This window comes from Lontra canadensis, unplaced genomic scaffold, assembly GCF_010015895.1.
Source record: "Lontra canadensis isolate GAN:19392208 unplaced genomic scaffold, GSC_riverotter_1.0 scaffold66, whole genome shotgun sequence".
NCBI classification, from domain to species: domain Eukaryota; kingdom Metazoa; phylum Chordata; class Mammalia; order Carnivora; family Mustelidae; genus Lontra; species Lontra canadensis.
In genome coordinates, this window is record NW_022631060.1 from 11,777,360 (window position 1) to 11,798,609 (window position 21,250).

The following is a 21,250-nucleotide window of genomic DNA, read 5'->3' on the forward strand; positions in this document are numbered from 1 at the left end:
AGCGCCCGGGCGGCCGCGGCGCGCGCTGGTCGTCAGGGTAACGGCGCCTGCGCCGCGAGAGAAGATCGCCCCGGGGTTTGTGCCGGATTTCCCGCGCAGTTCGCCGCGCCATTCCACGGTACGAGGGCCTGGGGCCGGCCCGGCCTCCGACCGGCTTTGCGGCCTCGGCCCTGGTGACGCGCAGGCTCTCATCTCGGATGGGGACCGTGGTGACAGGAGCGTCTGAACCGTGGCTCGCGAGGACGGACTGAGAATGCCGTGAGCGGCCGGAGCAAGTGCTCACAGAGTTCGCCTCCCCGACCCGGCGGAACCGGGTGGGGAAGTGGGAGAGGCGAGTGCCGGCGCCTGGGCCTGTCTCCGGGGCGAGAGGCGGGACCCCAAGGGGCTGGGACGCCGCCCCCGCCTGGCGTCCCTCCTCCTGGGCTGGACTCGTGGCCCTTGGGGACAAGGTCGCGAGCGCGCGGCGGCGGAGCGTGGACATGACCTGGTGGGCTCGACCTGCGCTTTCCGCCTTCAGAGCCTGGGGTCCGGCAGGTGAGGGGCCTCTCGGCGAGGCAGGGCGGCCGCAGGGGTGCGTCGGGGCGGGCGGGGCCAGGGGAGGCGAGCGCTCCGGCGCCCGCGCTGTTGGGGCTGAGTAGCGGGCGGGGTTCGGTCGAGGCGGGCGCCGGGGTCCGGTGTTCTTGCGTGGTCGCGGGACACTGCAGAACTGGGAAACGCAGGGTCCCCGTTCACGCAGCTCAAAGGACAGTCCAGAGGTCAGCAGGGCCGCGGGTTCTCGGCTCTCCTCTGCACGTTTCGGGCGGGTGCGGGCGGCACTCGTGGGTCCTGTGGACATTCGCTGCTGCCACTCAACTTTCAGAACGTATGTGCCTCCGCGGTCGTTCATGCGGACCTGCAGCATTCTCGTTATTTCTTTGCGTGGCTGTTTATGCGAACCCCCACATCCCCCCCAGCAAGCGCTCCCCCGACCCTGCCTCGCCGTCCCGGAAACGGCTAGAGTCGGGGGGAGGGACCTGTCACTCCGGTCCCGCCGGGGCAGGTCTAGGTGGAGCCGGGGCTTCGCGGTTGTTGACCGTTCAGACTCGTGCCGCCGCCTGTTTCCGCGGGGCACTGAGGGTCTCCCCGCCGACTTCCCAGGTTGGGCGCGAGCTCCAGGATTCCGTTCTACCGATGTAACCCTAACCCTAACCCTAACCCCAAGGTGCGTAATCGCTCTGTCCTGGAGACCCTTTGTGATCCGGTCATGGCCGGTAACGCTGAGGGACGCTGTCTGTACTCTCTCGGGGTCAACGCCTGCGTCGAATGGTGTGTGGGTTTTCATTGCCCTCGACAAAGACTGTGCAGTTCGCACTTCGCTAGCGTGTGTTCATACCCTTCTCGGCAGTAATTGTACATTTTGGGATCTTTGCTGTTAACTTTAAAAATAAAACTTAATTTGCCAAGAAAATGGGTGTGTTCAGGAATAGCAGAAAATGCAATCCAAGACAAGAAAGCTATGGCAAAACCACAGACAAGTTCCATAAACAGAAGACAGAAGTGCCCTTCGAGAGAGGAAGGGGAGTGGGGCTTGGAAGACCGTGAGAAGCGAAAAGTCCTTGGAATGAACTGGGAACTGGAAGTATATTGGCTTCTCGTTGGCTGAGCCGCGCTCTCTTCGGCTGGGCTCTGCTCTCATTGGCCGAGCTGTGGCTGACTCTCCTTGGCCGGGCTGTGCTCTCATTGGCTGAGGTGTGCTGTCACTGGCTGGGCTCTGCTCTCATTGGCTGGGCGGTCCGGATGGACGCAGCGGCTTCTTCCCCAGGGGAAGGCGGAGGGCTGCTAGGAGTACGTGGCGGACGGGAGAGCGCGCCCTGCCGGCCTCCGCTGCGCGTTGGCGAGGTCGCCTTCACCCCATCTCGCCGCCTAGGAATTGGACATGAGACTATCTCAAGACCCATAGTTGTTAAGAAACTGAAGTGTCCAGTAATGGATTATAATAATCGACTTGATGCCGCCTCGCACAGGTACTAAAAGTACTGTTGAAGAGTTTAATAGATCCAAGGGATCTTTCCTTCATTCCAGAAACCTTTACTGCTCTGACCAGGGTCCCGGCACATTCTGACTCCCACCTGCCTGAGGACAGCACCGGAAGGACCCCGGCCCCTGAGACAGCCCCGGTGGAGACAGCAATCCGGGTGTCTCCCGTGCGGCTGCTGACCAGCTGAGAATTGGAGGTCCCCACAACACCCTCCTCCGGGTCGATTCATTTGCACGAGCGGCTCACAGAACGGGGGAGACCAGCTGGCAGGGTCGATCATGGGCTTCGTCCGCAGGATGCTCGAGGAACGGAGTCAACCGCCAGATCCAGAGATGCAGAGGGGGAGGTCCTCACGGTCCTCCTCACGGAGCTTGGGGCCCAGGGGCCCGGCATGTGGCTCACCAACCCGGAAGCTGTCTGAGCACCCCTCCTCTTGAGTTTTCTGGAGACTCCCTCCCTCTAATCACAGTTGGTCTGCCCGGCACCCAGCCCCCATCCTTAGGGCCTTCCCAAAGTCCCCTCATGAACATTAACCCAGACGTGGTGGAGAGGGGCTGGTTAAGCAGAACAGGACACCCACTTCACCTTCATGGCTGTGAGGGGAGTTCAGGAACTGAGGACAGAGACCAACCATGGTAACAAAAGACGTGCCCTTGGCTCTTAGAAATCCAAGGGTTTGAGGATGAAGACCAAAAACATTTGTTATAAATCACAATATCACAACTTCCCTTTAATTCCTTTTGTGTTTCTCATAATGACTTGCATGTAGGAGGAGCTCAGTAAACGTTGGGCGGAGACCACAGGGGAAGAGTTGTTCTAGGTGCTGAGGGACACGGGGCCATTCCCAGCTGTGGGGACAGCCCGAGCATCTCTTCTCTTCCTGACCGTCTGGCCAGTTTTCACTGGAGAACTTCCTTTGGGGACTTACCACGTCACACTCAGAAGAACTGCTTGACAGGTGCTTTTACACAAGTCTCTGATGCAGCAGAACCCCCTTCAGGGTTGTGGGCATCTCTGCAGGAGTGTGGGGATGAGGGGGAAGCACTGTTTTCCCTGCTGTGTGTATTTCCTGTGTTTTCTGCTGGGAAGGATCTACAGCTGTAGGTCTCCTTGAGCAAGACTGTAAGAATCATTTCTTGGTCTTGGCGTTAGCTGCTGAGGCTCAGGGTGACAGAGTGACTTGATGAGACTGGCAGTGACCTAGGGCTCTGACTCTCCTTTGGGGGCCGTCGGCCCTGCACATACACCTTCCTTTGTCTTGTTCCTCTTTCTTTTGTACATACCTTTCAGAAATCTCTTCTTTTGAAAAACCAAGGTGATGCTCCATGCGGTGGGAGAGGCAATGACACAAGCAAGTAGGCCGTGAGCAGCAAGCAAGGCCCTGGCCCCCGGGTGCAGTGTGCGAGGTGGCGTGCAGGGTCGCCGCAGGGAGGGAAGGGCTGTCAGCCTTCTTAAAAGGAGCGGGGAATCAAACGAGCACAAAGTGATTGTTCACTGGGGTTCAGCAGTGGCTTCATGAAGGAGGTGGCATCACGAAGTCCTGGTCTTGACTGTGGGAGAGCTGGACATGCTGAGGTGGAGAAAGGTCTTTAAGGCAGAGGAAGCTGGGATAGGACATACACAAGAGCCAGGCAGTCCTTTTGCTTGGCTGGAAGCAGGGGTATATAAGAGGGCAGGGTGGGGCTTGAAATTGTCACTGGGGTGGGACATGCTGAGCTGGGATGGGGAACAGAGAGCTTCTGGGGACCCTCACTGCCCGTGTATCCCGTGTATCCCGTGGGGGTGTCGATGCAGAGAGTGGGCAGTGTTGGTTTTGTAAGGAGTGAAAGAACACGAAAGACAGAGTCATCCTTCTAGAAGATTCGTGCTCCCGAATTGCTCGGATATGTATGACGACGTGCTTTTGGGATGATGCTTATTTCTTGCCTAAACCACAAATGAGTAAAGGAAATGCTCCCTGTCTCCTGTTTTTACGTCTGTATTCATTTTAGATTCATCACTCATGTGAGGAAGGTTCTGAGTTCCTTTTGTTGAATCTCTTTTCCCGTCAGGGTGGAGGAGTTTCTATACTGAAGTCAGAGACGTCCTGGGGGAGGGTCATCAAGGGCCTTCTCCTGGAAGAATGGACATGGTGGCCACCAGTCTTTGGGGTGTGAGAATGGTGCCCGGCGCAGTGGGGCTGGCAGTCTTGAACCCTGGGTGAGTTGTCAGCATGATGCCAGGAGATGAGGGAGTCATGCAGCCTGGTTAGATGCTGCACAGGGACCCCAACAGCAGATCAGTGAACCTAGGAAGCATTCCCAGGCCCACAGGAGGTGAGGCTCTGGTGCCCTGCCTCCCAAGGCTGTGGACTTTCAGGGGGTGCTGTGGGCTTGGTATTACTCGCGCTGCTTTTGTTCCTGTGCTTTCCTGGGTGTTGGGTCATTTTCTAAGTCCCGAGGCTCTGCTGAAGCTCGTGACTTGTACGTTGTGTCTCACTTTTTTTCCGATGGAAGATCATCCTGCATCTCTAGCACTCAGCCGTGGGAGTGTCTCGGCTCCTGGCTTCTGGGCGTGACTTGAGAAGCCTTCCAGTGTTTCTCAGAGAGCCTGAGCTGAGTCTACCTACTGCCTTGTCTTTTTTTTTTTTTTAAAATTATCTATTTATTTGAGAGAGAGTGAGAAAAAGAGCACAAGCAGGGAGAAGGGCAGAGAGAGAGAAGCAGACTCCCAGCTGAGCAGGGAGCCCCATGTGGCACCTGATCCCAGGACCCAGAGATAGTGACACCCACTGACTGAGCGCCCCGGGGGGCCCCAGCCCCCAACCCACTGCCTTGTCTTGGTTGTGGGATTCCTTCGGCTGCTTCATAGTACCAGTGGTGGCGACCATTGAAGATCAAGTTTCTACAGCAGTGTGGAGCCTTAGCAGTCAGGGCGCAAGTGTTTCTGGAATGGTCTCCAGAACCCACTTTTTCTCCTGATCGTTTTTGGTGTAAAGTCTGAGACATTTGGCTTTCTTTAAGTGTCACTGCCCGTCTGTCACACCCAGGTGTGCTAAGTGTATGCCCCTGCAGAGAGCACACCCAGAACCCCACACAGCTCCCACACCTCTGGTGTGGACCCTGTTCTCTTTGCACTCGCACTGGACAGCAGAATTAAGAGACCATACATTCCTTGTTTGCACAGTTCCAACTGACTTGAATTTTTTGCTCCCAAATAAGTTGTGATTTCTGAGTTGAGACTTCTTTCTCTTGTAGCCCAGTAGTCATCCGTGATGAGAAGGGTGGTCATCTGTGGGGAGGAGAGGGAAGTGTATAATCGGTCTCAGTGGTGGGGGTGGCGGGAGGGCCAGCACGAGCTTACCTGTCCCTAGTCACCCGGCCACTCTCCTTTTCTGTCAGCATTGCAGGTGGAAGAAGACCCATATCTTTTTCTGCTGGTGCCTCGAGCGTCTTTGGAAGAGGAGGCAACAGTAGGAAGGAGAAGCTTTTTCTGCAGGACATAGCGGAGCTGATCCAAGCCAGAGCCTGCCAGAGGGTGGTGGTCATGGTGGGCGCCGGCATCAGTACACCCAGCGGCATTCCGGACTTCAGGTGCCCTGCAGTGCCCGGCTCTTCCCTGGGCACCTGGGCTGCCTCCTGCCCCACCCTCTTGCTCTGGGCTCAGAGCTTCTTGCTCCTTTTTGCAGGTCTCCCAGTAGTGGCCTCTACAGTAACCTGCAGCAGTACGACCTCCCATACCCCGAGGCCATTTTCGAGCTCGCTTTCTTCTCTCACAACCCCAAGCCCTTTTTCACTTTGGCCAAGGAGCTGTACCTCAGGAACTACAGGCCCAACATCATACACTACTTCCTCCGACTGCTACACGACAAGGGCCTTCTTCTGCGGCTCTACACACAGAACATCGATGGGCTGGAGAGAGGTGAGCCCTCCTCCTGTCGCCACCTGGTCACCTGCTTCTAGGCAGTGCTTACCCCGTCCTCTGATTTCAAGCCCATTAGTTACACCTTTGTTCCTGACAAAAAGTCCCCCGTGTGTTTAAGAGTCACTGTGGGGATCTCCCTGGTGGACCCGATGTCCTGGCCTACTGGCTGGGCTGTGAGTTTTGGAAAGGGTTAAAGTTGACATTGGGAGCTTCTAGTTTAGCTAATCTGATATAATGATTTCTTTTTCAAGAAATTTATTATGAACTTTTTCGAGCACATACAAGTAGAGGATTGTGGTGAGCCCTCGTGCCCTCGTCATAGCTGGTCCTTCCTTTGTCTGTGTCTTGCCCCCCACCCCCGCCGCCACCTCTCTCAGCCCCAGTTATGTTGAAGCGCGTCTGTCCGTGATGTCATAAACTTAACCTGTAAACAACCTGTAAGTACTTCATTGGGTATCTGGAGAAGATAAAGACCTTTAAAACATAACTACAATGTCACTGTCACAAAGAGATGACCACTAATACCTTAGTATTATCAGACTCTTTGTATAGCGATGTCCTGTCTGCCCCGCTAGCGGCTCTGACCAGTGACTCACGGATGGTCCTGACGTGGACTGTGCATCGCAAGAGGCACTGGCTGAGCCTTTCTCTTAGGGCAGCGGCGCTGACGGGTGCTGTGAGCCAGCAGCAGCTCGGCTGGGCCGCAGACACCTGGTGGTTTGAAAACCGGAGTGGCCTGGACTGCACTTAGCAGGCACGAACACCCATGGGGATGACCTCTCCTTCTGGAGCTGTGGCAGGACAAGGCCTTGTGGGAAGGTGGGAGCGTGTGGCTGTGGGCTTTCGCATGTGGAGATTTAGGACAGTAATGGGGATAGTAGGAAGCCACTCGCAGCTGGGACTGTCTGCCTGTCACAGTTCTGAAGCTGACTGTGGGAACAGGTAACTGTCATCATAAGGTACCTCTGTTTTTCTACAGTTTTTTCCCCTTGTTAGTACAGTATTTATTTGTCTTCCCTCTGTCAAACCCTGAGCCAACCACTTTCCCCAGGCTGCCTGGGGAGGGTTAGGAAAAGGAACATACAGGGCGGACAAGACGCGGGAGAAAAACCTATGGGAGGTGGAGACGGCTCCTTCACATGGCGAAGAGGGTGAGAAAGGCCGCTGTCCCCCTGAGAGGGCAAAGCCCAGAACGGTGTGGGAGAAGAGCTGTTGCTTCAGAGAAGGCTTCCTGGCCCAGCCAGGGACGAGGCTTCCGAGCACAGTCCCACTTCAGCCCCAGGGCCGGCCGCCCTTACTGTGGGAGCCTCAGCCACTGCGCGGATGTCCCGTGAGACGGCGTGGTTCAGAAGCTGCGGGGGGACGAAGTGAGGTCAGGGCTGTGGTGCTGCCTCTGAAGCTCTTCTCTGTCAGCGTCCCCGGGGGGTTTAGTGCCGATGCAGACAGCAGCGGGCTCAAGAGCTAGCAGGTGCTCCTGGCCAGGAAGAGGCTGGGGACGAGCTCGGCATAGGATAAGTGGCTGTGGCAGGAGAGCCGCTCCCGGTGCAGAGAAGACAGAGAGGGGCGGGGTGGGGGGTGCTCTACAGTTTTTATATACTTTTTGAAACTTATTGTCTTCATGTAGTTTTTTTTTTGTTTTTAATTTTAAGATTTATTTATTGGAGAGAGAGCGAGCGAGCACACATGTGCCTGTGGGGGAGGAGCAGAGGGAGAGGGAGAGGGAGAGGGAGCATGTCCAGCAGACCATCCTCTGAGCGCGGGGCCTGCCTGCCTCGGGGCTCGATCCCAGGACCCTGAGACCGCGACCTGAGCCGAAATCAAAAGTCAGATGCCCAATGACTGAGCCATCCAGACATCCCTATATAGTTTTTTCACTTTTCCTTGGTGTCTGTAGAGTAGAAAATGTTTTCCTAGGTATCAAATGGAATCTTATCTGCACTTACATCAAGCTTGTTGACAGGCTTTGTTTAACCATGATTTGGCTCCACCTGGGAGCCCTCATCCTTGCGCTTACTCCGCTCAGGGGGACATTATCTTCAGGTGGTGGAGGTGGCGACCCCAGGCTTGCACTGAGGGCTGGGACTCTGGCAGGGGCCTCCTGGCTGAGAGCTCACCCTGGAGCTGGCGGCTCTTAGCTGTGGTTTGAATTTCAGTGTCTGGCATCCCTGCCTCGAAGCTGGTTGAAGCTCATGGATCTTTTGCCTCTGCCACGTGCACCGTCTGCCGAAGGCCCTCTCCGGGGAAGGACATCTGGGTGAGTTGTCCTGCTGCCCCTTCTCTCTCTCCTGCACTTCGTGGTGGGAGTAATGGGAAAAGTGGCATTTTATCAGCATCATCTTGGAAGGACATCAGTAATGGTGTGAAACGTTTTTCTTTATTCTTAAATTGGAAAAGTAATACACACTTGTAAAACGTTAAGAAATGGGGAGGGGAAAATGCATCTCCCTTCCGCCTCTTCCGGTAGCCACTTATAATGGTTTGATGTATAATGCTCCAAGCCTTAAAAAAAAAAAAGCATACCAAACACACTTGGCCGTATCAGTGTGCCTACACCACAGAGTGACTATACTGGTTTTAGTAATAGGGTTACTAAGACTTTTAAAAATTTATTTATTTGAGAGAGAGAAGGAGAGAGCGCGAGTGGGTGGGGGGTGGCAGAGGGAGAGAGAATCCTAACCAGACTCCCCACTGAGGGCAGAGCCCAATGTGGGGCTCGATCCCATGACCCTGAGATTATGACCCGAGCTGAAACCAAGAGTCGGACACTTAACTGACTGAGGCATGCAGGCACCCCAGTAATAGGATTGTTAAATTTAATAGTCTACAAACGGCTTTGTTACAGAACCAAATTGTATGGATATCTTGTGTCCGTAAGTACAGGTCTGCTTGCTGTTTTTAGTGATTTATATTAAATTTAGCCCTTTACCCACTGTGGGGTATTTTCTGATGTTTGCAATTTTTGCTATTAGGAATAATGCATCCATGACACTTGTGCTTGTATCCTTTGTCTGTCTGGGGGTAGTTCTATAGGATGGGTTTCTTCAGGCTGAACAGGATAGACTGGAAAATCTTAAATAATGATGAAACTCTGAAATATTGCTGAGGCGTAGGACCCTGTCTTTTATTTTTTAATGAGGTCAGATTCACAGAACTGTCAGATTAACATCTGAAGTGCACAGTTTGTTGGCACTTGATACATTCCCAGTGTCGTGCCACCACTGCCTCTCTCTGATTCTAGAACATTTTCATCACCATAGAGGAAAGCTCTGTACCCCCAATCAGTCAACCCTCCCGACAACCCCTGGAGAACACTGGCCCTTCTCCAGAAGTTCCGAGCTGGAGTCATATTCATGTAGCCTTTTCAGTCCCACTTCCTTCACTTGGTCAGATGCCTTTAAGATGCCTCCATGTCTTTTCGTGGCTTCGCAGACCACTTCTTCTGAGTGCTGAATAATATTCCCTTGTCCGGATGGACGACAGTTATCTGCTCATCTACTGAAGGGCATCTTGGCTGCTTCCGTGTTTTGGCAGTTATGAACAAAGCTGCTGTAAACCTCCCCGCGCAGGCTTTTGTGTGGACGTGAGTTTTCGGCTCTTTTGGTAAATACCAAGTGAGAGCGTGTTTAGTGCCTTCTGACGCGGCCGCCCCAGTTGGCATCTCCGGGCAGTGAGTGGGAGCAGTGTTTGGTGTTGTCCGTGTTCTAGACTTTGGCCATGGTGGTAGGTGGGTGGGGGTCCTGTTTGCGCTCGTGTACAGTTCCATGAGGACACGCTATGTGGAGAAGCTTTTTAGATGCTCATTTGCTGTCTGTACATCTTCGCTGGTGAGCTGTCTATTTGGGTCTTTGGCCGATTTTTTAATTCAGTTGCTCATTTTCTTATTGTGGAGTTTTAAGAACTTTTTTTGTATTATGGATAACAGTCCTTTATCAGATGTCTTTCGTAAATATTGTCTTCCCACTTTCTTGACAGTGTCTTTCACAGAGCAGGGTTTTTAATTTTAATGAGGTCTAACATACTGTTCTTCCATGAATTGTGCCTTTGGTGTTACCTCTGAAGAGTCATTGCCAGCTCCTGCCCTGGCCCTTTGTAATGGCAGCGGAAACAAAGGGCTAGGGGGCTGGTTGTTTAGGGGCCGACATTTGCTGGAGGTGAAAATTGAGAGCGGTCGTGGTCTTTCTTTTAGGTGAGTCCTCTAGGATGCCAGCGAGCTCGTTTTCCAAATTAACTAAGTCCGGAGTGGACAAGGTTTCCTATGAGATGATGGTTCGGCTCATTAGTAATGGAGTTAAAGGCTGCCTGAGTGGATTTAGCATCTAGTGGAAGAATTTTCTTTGAGGACAATGTGGAGTCACTCGTGATGGTCATGAACAGGTTCATCGGGCTTCTCTGAGCAAGCCTGAGTCTGTTCCAGTCAGCAGGCTCAGAAAAGGGTCCTGTAATTGCTCGATGTTGCTTGCAGGCCTCTCGGGAGCTCCCGGGTACGATCTGAAATCTGCCCCCATTGGCGGAGGGCAGGGACAGACTGTGGAGGCGGCCACTCCAGGTTCATAGGTGTCCGTTCTAATCATCAAGGGAACTGACATACAAGGCTTGTCCCGGGCAGCAGCGGGACGGCTGGATCCCCACATCTGACTCCAAATCTTAAAAAGTTCATGAAAAGCCTGTAACTGGGCCCAGCCCTGTGTACTCTGCACGTGTTCTCAACACCACACCACATCACCTTCTCAAGGCCGCGTCCTTGGAGCAGCCTCTGCGGGGGGTGGGGGGGGACACACAAAGGGAACCCACGATCCGACGATGCAGGAACGGAGTGAGGAGCTTCCAAGTGCTGGGGTCCAGGTCGCAGGTCACAGGTCAATTGGGGGTCACATCTCTTTGATGACCTTCCCCAACAGCTGGAGATTTCCAGCGAGTGTCCTGGTACTTTGCCCAAACTCAGGCATCTGTTTCTCTAAATCCCTTTCAGGCTGCTCTCATTGGGCTGGTTTTATCCAGCGTTTGGCCTGACCCTCACCGGCAAGCATATGGACCCATCGCCATAAATCTGAGAAATCAGATCAGTAAGTTTGAACGACCGTGTGACGTTCTTCAGCAAATTCCGGGGGTCCTCAGTCACTTTAGGACACTCTTGCAGGACGGCTCGGAATTCAGCCTTGGTCCAGGCAACACGAGCAACCTGGTGTTCACCCGGGCCCCAGCAGAGTGAACTTCAGAAGCGGCAGGTGTGAACAGGGTCAGGAGACGGAGGAGGCGGGTGGGGAGAGGTCTGGAGGTAAAGGGAGGCTCAGCGGAGGATTAGAATGAGTGGTGGGTAGAAGGGAGGTGGGGACTGTGCCGAGGGAAGAGGAAAATGGCTCCAGAGGTGGGACCTGAGTGCAAGACCTGTGGGAGACAAAGGAGGTGGGGAGGGCCGGACTCAGAGGCTGCGTTGACTTCTTTCAGTTGTTTGCCTCTTTGGAAAATGCTGTTTCTAAGTTAACGAACCAAAGAGGGGAGCAAACTTTGAACCCTAAAATGTTTGGAAGCCTCAAGGTACCAACTAAAATAACATGGCTGTCCGATTCAGTTGTGAGAAGAGTGAATTTGGGGAGCTGGTGTGTTCCCCATCATGGCCATCGAAGTTGTAAATTACTTTTGGTGGAGTCCGTCCATTGAGTTAAGAATGCACGTGAGGAGGGACCACAGTTTTGAAACCTAGAGCAAGCTGGGTCCCCAGAAGTGTGGGAGTGTGGGGGCAGTGGTGTCCTCGGAGCGTTTGATCCCTGGGACCCCCTCTCCGAGAGGTTTTTTCTTAGAGGGAAGAAAAAACTTTCCAAGCAGTACAGTTCCGGTAGGAGCAGCCTGGCTCTAGGAAGGAGTCAGACCCAAGGTCAAGCGAGTACTCAGAGAAAGGACAATGCCGTCTAAAGGTCTAGAATAACGCCTGGAGAGCTCAGAACACAGCCCAGGAGAGAGCTCACCCTCGCAGCCGGTGAGAGAGCTGCGAGCCCGACTGGGTCTGTGGGGCCTGGCCCCTGTTTGCTCGCAGCCTCGGAGCCTCTGGGGGCAGCGCCTGCATCCCACTTCTGACACCAAGTCATGTTTTCCTTAAAAGCAAATCTGCCTTTAGCAAAATGGACTTATTGAGGAACAGTAGAAAAATGCAGTTTGGGACAAGCAAGCTACAGCAAAACTAGGCAAGTCCAAAAAACAAAGGAGAGGAACATTTGATGGAGAGGAGGGAGTTGGGAGGGGCTGGAGAAGCAGTTCAGGGGAAAGATGGTGTCTTGCTAGCTGTCACTGGGATGATTGATTTGTTGTAGACGGTGGTATACATCTTCCCCTGTTGGGACCTGCCTTGATGGTTCTTTGCTCTTGAGGGTTCTTCTGTTGGGTCTGTAATTCACAATTCTTCATGTGATTGGTGGTGAGTAGTAGGGTTCCTTCCAGCCTCCTGAATCCACATTAGCAAGGTCTCCCTTTATTAATTTTCATAACGTGTGGCACCATTTGTTGAAGAGATGAGATTTGCTCCTTTGTCAAAGATCAGTTGACTGTGCAAGTCTACTTCTAGGCTCTCTGTTGTGTCCCACTGGTATTTCACCTGTTCTTACAGTCATGCCACAGTCCTGAGTCCTGTAGGTTTTTATACTAAGTCTTTTTTTTTTTTTTTCAAAGATTATTAGACAGAGATCACAAGTACACAGAGAGGCAGGCAGAGAGAGAGGAAGGGAAGCAGGCTCCCTGCTGAGCAGAGAGCCTGATGCGGGGCTCGATCCCAGGACCCTGGGATCATGACCTGAGCCGAAGGCAGAGGCTTTAACCCACTGAGCCACCCAGGCACCCCTTTATACTAAGTCTTGACGTCTTCTCCATCATTCTGTGTGTTGGGTATTCTGGTCTTTCCGTATAAACTTAGGATCAGTCTGTCACTATCTGTTCTTTGCACCTTTGTAACCCCTTTTCTCTGTCTTTGGAGTTTTGCACTTTTACTGTGGTCTATCTCCTTATGGATTTCCTTTTGTTTACTTATTCTGCTGTAAATTTGTAGGGCTTTCTGAATCTGTGGTTTGAGACCTTTCATCATTGCTGGAAAGACCCTTGGCCATTGCCTCTAATGTCTCTCCCACTCCCTCTCCTCGCTTGTGGAGCTTAAACTTCCACGAGACCTTCTCAGGCTCCCACCTATGGCTTTTATGTGTGTTCTGGCTTTCTTCTCTGTGCTGTATTGTGAATCATGTCTTTTGATCTGTTTTCCAGTTTATCAACCTTCTATTCTGTTGTTCAGAGTAAAGCTCTTCCACTGAGTGCTTATTCTTCTTACTTCTTGTTTGTTTGTTTGTTTGTTTGGAAAAGGTTTAATGAGATTCAAAACCTCAGTCAGCAGTAGGCTCATTTCCAGGTCTGAATTACTGGCCCCATTTTTTTCTTCCAAGTTTTTATTTAAAAACCAGTTAGTTAATATATAGTGTAGTAGTGGTTTTAGGGGTACAATTTGGTGATTCATCATCTACCTACAGTACCCAGTGCTCATCACAAGTGCCTTCCTAATTTTTGATACTTTTTATTACTGGAAGTTCTCTTTGGTTCTTTTTCAAATCCACTACATTATTTTTTATAGTTTTCTATCCTCATCAGATGCTTCAAAGCTGTCTTATTTTGTTTTAAAGCACTGAACACAATTTCGCCTTAGTCTGTATCTGATAGTATCTGAAGTCTTTGAGTAGACTCTCTTTGGTTGGCTGTCTCTGCTTGTTCTGGCTGGGCTCAGCTTGCTAAGCTGAGGCCAGGAAGGTTTGTCTTAGGAAACTGGTGTCCTCTTTCTTGGGCTGCCTCCTCTGAAACCCAGCCCAGCACATCAACGCAGGCTTCTTAGGGCGTAGTGGTGGTTTGTGTCCACCTCCCCATGGCCTGCGGGGAAGTGGTCTATCGTAATGGTCCTTAGAGCTTCAGCCTGAATGTCTGCCAGGCCTAGGACGATGTCATGATTGCTTTAGCTAAAGTCGGGGACAAATTTTATATCACCTTTCACATTGAATTATGCCTAGTGGAGGCCACATGCCTGTAGAGTACCTCCTGAGGGCTGTGTCATCTACTGAGTATTTCCTTGGCATCTGAACGGCTCTGATAACCACCCCAGGTGCACAGCTTCATGTGACACGTGTGGCATGTCCTGTGCCTTCAGGACCCGCTCTCGAGTACTCCACCCGGCCCCCAGTTTTAGGGTGCTCTGTGAATCAAAATGGGCAAAATGTCAATAAATGCCAAAGCTGGGTTCATTATTCAGTTGTTGTGAATGTTTGAAAATTTCTTAGTAAAGGCAATCTTTTTTTTTTTTTTTTTAAAGTTTTTACTTAAGTCCTAGTTATGTAACATACACTGTTGTGTTCGTTTCAGGTGTACAATTTAGTGACTCACACGTCCATATATCCCCCGGTGCTCGTCACAGCAGTGCCCTCCTCTGTCCCCATCCCCCAGTCAGCCCATCCCGTGCCCCCTCCCCTCTAGTCGCCATGAGTTTGTTCTCATGTTGTTAAGAGTGTTTCTTGGTTTGCCTCTCTCTCTCTCTCATTCAGTTTCCTTTGATATTAAGAGCCAACTTTTTTTTTTTTTTTTTAAGATTTTATTTAGGGGTGCCTGGGTGGCTCAGTGGGTTAAGCCTCTGCCTTTGGCTCAGGTCACGAGCTCAGGGTCCTGGGATCGAGCCCTACGTTGGGCTCTCTGCTCAGCGGGGAGTCGGTTTCTCCCTCCCTCTCTGCCTGCCTCTCTGCCTACCTGTGATCTCTGTCTGTCAAATAAATAATTAAAATATATTTTTAAAAGATTTTATTTATTTATTTGACAGAGAGAGAGATCACAAGTAGGCAGAGAGGTGGGGGGGCTGTGGGGGGGGAGGAGGTTCCCTACTGAGCAGAGAGCCCAATGCAGGACTCGATCCCAGGACCCTGGGATCATGACCTGAGCCAAAGGCAGAGGCTTAACCCACTGAGCCACCTAGGCACCCCGAGAGAGCCAGCTTTTAAAGTGTGTTGTGACATCGTCTTCGGCCCATTTTCTGTGTGTGTCGCACAGGCTGACGTGTCCATGGACAGGATTCCCCGCTGCCCGGTCTGCACTGGCATCATGAAACCCGACATCGTGTTCTTTGGGGAGGCACTTCCCCAGAGGTTCCTGCTGCATGTGGTTGATTTCCCTATGGCAGATCTGCTGCTCATCCTTGGGACCTCCTTGGAGGTTTGTCAGCAGGTCCAGAAGTGGACTGGAGTGTGTGTGTGTGCGTGCGTGCGTGCGTGCGTGTGTGTGTGATGGGGGGAGGCTGGAAGGATAGGGCCTGGGAGGTGGGGCAGCTGGGGATGGCACCAGGTGCTCTCAGAGCCTTCTGGCATCCTAACTTGGGAAGGCGAGGAGGGCCAGCTGGTGAGGAAGCAGAGGTATTCCTGGCCTAGGGAGCGGCAGTCTGGGCAGAATGGGGAGGAGGGAGGACACTCAGCTTTGGGGGTGCTGTCAGTGTGGATGGGGCACCGTGTGTGAGCAGAAGGGAGAAGGGAGGGATGTGGAGGGGTAGGGCAGGACAGACTTCCCAGGCCATATCGCAGAGGCCGATTTTGTGCTAGAAGCATTGATGGACTTGAAGGGGTTGAACTGGGGACATGGCTGGTGCCCTGCAGTGTCCCAGAGACTGTTGGAGAGTGGGGCTTGAAGCAAGATGTCCAGGATGCTGGTGCTCACGAAGTCAGAGCTATGGGCACATTCAGACCACGTGACTATGAAGAGGGCAAGCAGAAGGACTTGGGAACAGGAGAGGGAGTGGTTTGGCTCTGTCTGTGGGCACTCAGGCCATTGGTTGGTAAGGAGGTATGTGAGGGGGCTGCCGAGCTCAGTTCTGCACGTGTGTGTGAGGTGCCTGGACACCCATGGACAAATTCTAGAAGCTGTTCTCCATCTGGACCTGAAGCTCAGGACTTTGTGAAGGACGTCACAAGAGCAATAAATGAGCCTCTGCACTGAGCTCTGCCTGACTGGATGTCAGCAGTACAGGGCACCAGGGCCAGGAAGGCTTGTGCTCAGAGCTCACCACAGGGCACCAGGGCCAGGAAGGCCTGTGCTCAGAGCTCCCACCAGCCCAGAGGCCTCGAGCCCAGTGCGTTTCTTCAGCAGATGTGCCTGCTGTGGGCCAGTCCCATGCTAGGGCTTTGGACAGACACAGTAGGACGTCACAAGCAAGGGATGGTGTTAGGTGGCAGTGTGACAGAGGAGAAATGACAAGTGGGATGGGAAAGCTGGGGAGGGTTGTGAACTGCGTGTAATACCAGCATGTTTGGTTCGTGTGGCCGTGTCGGGAAGGTGAGCCTGGAGCTGAGGCCAGAAGGAGACGCATGTGTTAGCGGAGGTCTGGCAGCAGACACCACCACACAGTGGCCCGTGGCCACATGGAGTGAGTGATCGGAAGGCAGTAGGGACAAGGTCTGACCTCCTGACCCCGCGGGTGCTGTGGTGGGCAGAGCTGGCAGAGACTGCACAGGTGGCAGTCCGGGCGGTGATGGCGGCTGGCCAGGACACTGCAGAAGGAGTCAGAGCCCAGGTGTGTGAAGGGATGGTGGGTGGGAGAGCGTGGACGCCCGAAGGGCTCCAGGGTTGTGACTTGAGTGAGACCGCAAGAACAGAGCTGGTTTCCTGAGAGCGAGAAGCCAAATGGGCAGGTTGGGGGAACTTGGCCCCAGACACACTGACTCGAGTGCTGTGTCAGACCTGTGATGCCCATACTGGGCCTGGATGGAAGGGGGAGCTTTGTGGGGGGCAGAGGGCCGGGGGCAGTAGTAGTTAGCAGTGGGTGGTATGGAGTCGGGCCGCCGCCCTATGCTGGCCACCAGCAGTGGACACTGGGACCGCCAGTCCTCTGTTTTTTAAGTGAAATGAAAATAGCCTTTTTCTCTGGTTATAAAAGTACCATATGCTCCCACATTATACAGACATAGGGAGTGAAGTAGAGGGTCCCTCCAGGTGGTTTGCTTGTCCTCACAGGCTTCTCTGCTGCACAGATGTGGGCTCTCAGCAGAGGCAGGGCAACACTGTGCACAGAGACCTCCTTGGTCAGGTGTGGGTATGCCATCCCCGCTGGGACCCCCGAGCAGAATTCTTGTCTGCGGGCACCAAGGAGTCTGCGGTGTTGCTCAGACTTTATCTCCTGTGCCGTGTGGAAGAAACAGTAACACACTTGATTATAGACCAACCCTCTGGGTCCCACTGAGGGGGGCGCATGTCAACCATAAGGTGCTTTCTGAAATCTGAAATAGTCTGAACTCTGGAACACATCTAGCCCCAAGAGTTTTAAGATGAGGGATGATGGCTGTATCACAATTTATTTAAGTAAGGTTCTATTGATGGACAGCAGAAACGAATAGTGTGTGGATTTTATATTCAGAATAATAGTGTAGTGAGTGGTTGTGTGGACACGTGTTTGCACATTCATGTGAGCACTTCAGTTAATACTGAGAAGTTACTTTCCAAAAAGATACACTGTGTACACTGCGACCAACCGACCAGCCGTGTAGGAGTGGCCATTCCCACATCCTCAGCAACCCCAAACATTAGCTGTCTCTAAGGGTTTTCTTAAATCTATCTTTGAGTTTTTATCCGTCTGATTGGTTAGAAATAAATGTGTGTGTGAGAGAGGAGGGGAGAGAGAGAGGGGAGGGAGATCTAACATTTCTGTAGTAAAGAGTGAAGTTCATCTTTTCGTGCTAACCACTGTGTTTTCTTTGGGTTACATATTTATACCTCTTGCTCCTTTTTCATTGGGCTATTTTCTTAGTCTGTTTATAAATTAGCATATGAAGCCATAAATTATATAAAGTATTTATAAATTAGTTTAGCAATTAGAAATATAAACTGTCACATGTTGTTAGTATGTTTGCAGTTTATGGTAATGAGGTTTAAAAAGTTATTTTTCTACATCATATTTTTATGTAGATAATAATGTGATACTTGGCCTTATCTGACTTATCAGGCCTAAAAACTTCTCTACCTTTACTTATGAAACCTAAATTCCCTTGAACTGTTCTGTGTACATTTAAATCACTCATTTGAAATTTTTTCAGCGAAAGCAGGAATTGAGTATTTTTTTACCAGATAATGAGCTAGTGTCCATGCCATTTATTTCATCTGTTTCTTGTATTATTACTCGTGAGTGGAAATTTCACTTGGGAGCTGGATGAAGAAGCCCAGAGGTACCGAGTTAGGAGTCCCTGGAGGTCTGGATGGTGGAGACTGTGGAGAGGTGGGGCACCCAGGAGCCCCCTGTGGGCCCAGGCCTTTGCTCCCAGGGAGCGGGAGCAGATGGGTGAGATGCTGCTGGGAGGAGACGGTGTGTGATGGGGCAGGACAGGTAAGAGTGGGTACAGGTGCTGGAGCCCAGATGCACCTGGGCAGGGAGACCTGTGGAGGCCAGAACGTGTGGGAAGCAGAAAGACACGGACCAGGGAGGCGCAAGAAGGGAGGAACCCAGGCACTGAGACCGAGCAGACTGCATGACTGGAAGAAGTGGTGTGTTTTCACTGTGTCCAAGGCCTCACGTCAGTCTGAGCTGCCCTTTAAAAGGCTGAGGCTGTGGCATGCAGTATTCTGGGGGTTTGGAGGGTGGGCACTGTGCTCCTCACGTTTGGGCAATTTTTCAGGTAGAACCTTTTGCCAGCTTGTCTGAGGCTGTGCAGAGCTCGGTGCCCCGACTGCTCATCAACCGGGACTTGGTGGGGCCCTTTGCCTGGCGTCCTCGCGGCACGGATGTGGTCCAGCTGGGGGATGTGGTTCAAGGCGTGGAAAGGCTGGTGGAGCTTCTGGGCTGGACGGAAGAGTTGCAGGAGCTTGTCCAGCAGGAGACGGACAAGGTACAGACTGTCAAGCAGGGTCCTCTGAAGAAGGGCTGTCTTCCTCACTGCCCAGGGTCTGGGTCCACCTGATTTGGAGTTCTGGCTGGCTGAAAAGGGACAGAAATAGCGGATATTGGCTATTACTCCTGTCCCGGCCACTGTCTGGGGCCTTCTGTGTGCTTATGAATTGGGTGTTGGGACTGACTCATCATCACCGGGTGGAGATGAAGACAGTCGCGGAGCTGCGACTTGGTCCAGGCGGACTGGGTAGCTCTCACTGCAGCCTTTTGTCCCCTAAATAAAGCATCACCAGGCTTAGGTGCGGTTCTGAGATGAACTTTGAGGAGCGGAACTTGTGTGCTGGTATGGGACGAAGCCCCACCTCGGGATGCTTTCAGGAGGTGGTCAGCGCAAGGGCTGCTGGCCTGGGACAAGCTCCTGAGGGTAGAAAGCCAAAGACCCCTGATGCTCTCGAGGTGTCAAACATGTTCCAAGTGAAGTTTCCTATGAGAATCAGTTAAGCACATGTGGCCCTGGTGTGAGTGCCTCTTGTCTAAAGGAGGCAGCATTGAGTACCTCAAGTCCAGTTGTCTCCAAAAGGATCATATGACGCGGCCCTGGGGCTGAGGTCTTGGGAAAGCTTTGCCCTTCAGCTGTGAGTGCCTCAGGGCTCAGGGCTGTTGGGTGGGGACTGACCAAAGCCCCCAGCCTCTGGCTGTAGCCTGGTTTCTTACCATGTTGAACCAAACAAAGAAGAATTTGAGGCTTACTGAGGCCAGGAGGCTTCGTGCTATTTCCACACATCTTAGACATTGTGGCCACTGGTTTTTCTGGCTCTCCTTTCCAGAGTTTGGCTCTAATGGCTAAGATGTAGGCTGATATCGCTCCTTATCTCATTGTAAATGTCAAAGTTTCGCTGCTGGGTGGTTTTGTAGAAGTAGACAAGGCAGGTAGCACGGAAGCCTGTACTTTGCACATCAAAAGAAGAGGCGGTAAGTGGCTTGGTCAGATCCTGAGGCAGCTTCTCGGATCTGACATCCTTTTTCCATACAAGACTGAGTCATGTGACCCCCTGGGATTTTTGGAAGCAGTCCTACAGGATTTGACCTGTGCGATTTTACAGACTTACGGAAATTTATGTAAGGTGGGTTCTGGTGTTAGGGGTTTATGTATATAATGAAAGAGCTGCTACCCAGAAGTAAATGTCGAGGGAGGAGCCGCAGTCTGTCCTGGGGTCACCTTCCCCAATAGTGCCCGTTTCTGAGCATTGAGCTTCAGCACGTCTCACCTGGCTGGCCAGCTGGACTCGCCCTGCTGGCATCGTGTTACCTGGGCTCAACAGCACCATTGGCAGAGGCAGAAAAGCTTTTGTTTTATGAAATAGTTTGAACCCAAGCCCTGAGGTCTGTGGGTCTGATTCCCTTACTCCTCTGTTCCAGCTCCATGGACAGGACAGATAGAGTGATGGCGGGTCCCCCCTCCCCTTCTGGGACCGGAAATGGTTCCAAGGAGTCCCTGCGCACCTCTGAGCAGAGTCTTGGCTGAACCAGAACCTGCGGCCTAAGGAAGAGGGTGAGGCCGCCCAGGTCCTGAGCTCCGTGCCAGTGGGTCATGTCATGCTCCAGCTGTGGGCCACCCCAGTTGCGGGCGCCAAGCTGCCCGGCTCTTTTCTGTGGTTTGACTCTTCAGTCTGCTGAAGCTCTTGATGCTGAAAAAAAGCTTTCTCCTGACAGTGACCCTCTGGAACCCTAATGGAACAACAGGACACTCAGACCGGATCTGCTCTGTGTCTGGGTCTCCGTCAGAAGGGCGGGCTCAGCATCTCTGCCCCTTAGACTGTCTGGGGCAGAGGGGCCACAGCCACTCCCAAGGCATGGTCCTGGGTCCCACGTAATAGAATCGAGACCTGTAGCACGCTGGCCTCCTTAGTAGGGTTATTGTTAGTTGGAGAAACTTTGTGCATATCTGGCATGAAATAAACTCTTTGGTTTCCTCAAAGGAATGCAGGTGTTAATGATGTGGAAAGGAGACCTTGGGTGAGCATGGATATTCCCCACAGTGGAATGACCCAAGGATGGAGAACACGCCCCTGGCTCCACCCTGGAGAGGGGCCTAGTGCTGTTTCCCATGGAGCCCCAGCACCCCTCACCACCGCGCCTCCTCCGCTCTACCCTGATGCTGCTTGCCTCAGCCTCCCCCCGAGAAACTTTTCTGTTCTGGCAGCTAATCAGCACCCCAGTCCCCACTCTGCCCCGCCAGACCTTCCCAGTAATGCCCCCAAATTAACCTCTGTGCTGCGGAAGGCGTTACTCACTCAGAAACCTTGGCTTGCCTCTGGCCTGCCCATACTTCCTGCACAGGCTCCTTCTGCTGGGGTTGCCCCCAGGCCCAGCTTGGACAGCACCCAGGCTCACCTTGCTGATCCCTGGCTCCTACCTTGTGTGTGGTCCCTCCTTCTAGGCATGGTTTCCCTACCCATGGC

General features: G+C 52.6%; 1 protein-coding gene across 4 annotated transcripts; it reads left to right on the forward strand.

Moving 5' to 3' along the window:
- The first annotated feature begins 77 nt into the window (after nucleotides 1-77).
- SIRT3 (sirtuin 3) lies at nucleotides 78-20,770 on the forward strand. 4 transcript variants are annotated; one of them, XM_032879884.1, is made up of 8 exons: nucleotides 78-534; nucleotides 4,069-4,216; nucleotides 5,398-5,589; nucleotides 5,685-5,917; nucleotides 8,074-8,174; nucleotides 14,975-15,136; nucleotides 18,577-18,786; nucleotides 20,208-20,770. In XM_032879884.1, the coding sequence occupies exons 1-8, from the start codon at nucleotides 480-482 to the stop codon at nucleotides 20,226-20,228; spliced, it is 1,122 nt and encodes a 373-aa protein (XP_032735775.1). In that variant the 5' UTR covers nucleotides 78-479; the 3' UTR covers nucleotides 20,229-20,770. The 4 variants fall into 4 exon arrangements, with proteins under 4 accessions (XP_032735775.1, XP_032735776.1, XP_032735777.1 ...); XM_032879885.1 differs by lacking the exon at nucleotides 18,577-18,786; XM_032879886.1 differs by lacking the exons at nucleotides 78-534; nucleotides 4,069-4,216; nucleotides 5,398-5,589; nucleotides 5,685-5,917; nucleotides 8,074-8,174 and adding an exon at nucleotides 10,788-10,983.
- The last annotated feature ends 480 nt before the right edge of the window (nucleotides 20,771-21,250 follow it).

Bases quoted from the DNA above. Each gene is read 5' to 3' on its own strand.
- SIRT3 (XM_032879884.1), top strand. From the start codon at position 480: ATGACCTGGTGGGCTCGACCTGCGCTTTCCGCCTTCAGAGCCTGGGGT. The intron at 5,918-8,073 runs GTGAGCCCTCCT...TTTGAATTTCAG, and splicing joins CATCGATGGGCTGGAGAGAG to TGTCTGGCATCCCTGCCTCG. The intron at 18,787-20,207 runs GTACAGACTGTC...CCTCTGTTCCAG, and splicing joins TCCAGCAGGAGACGGACAAG to CTCCATGGACAGGACAGATA.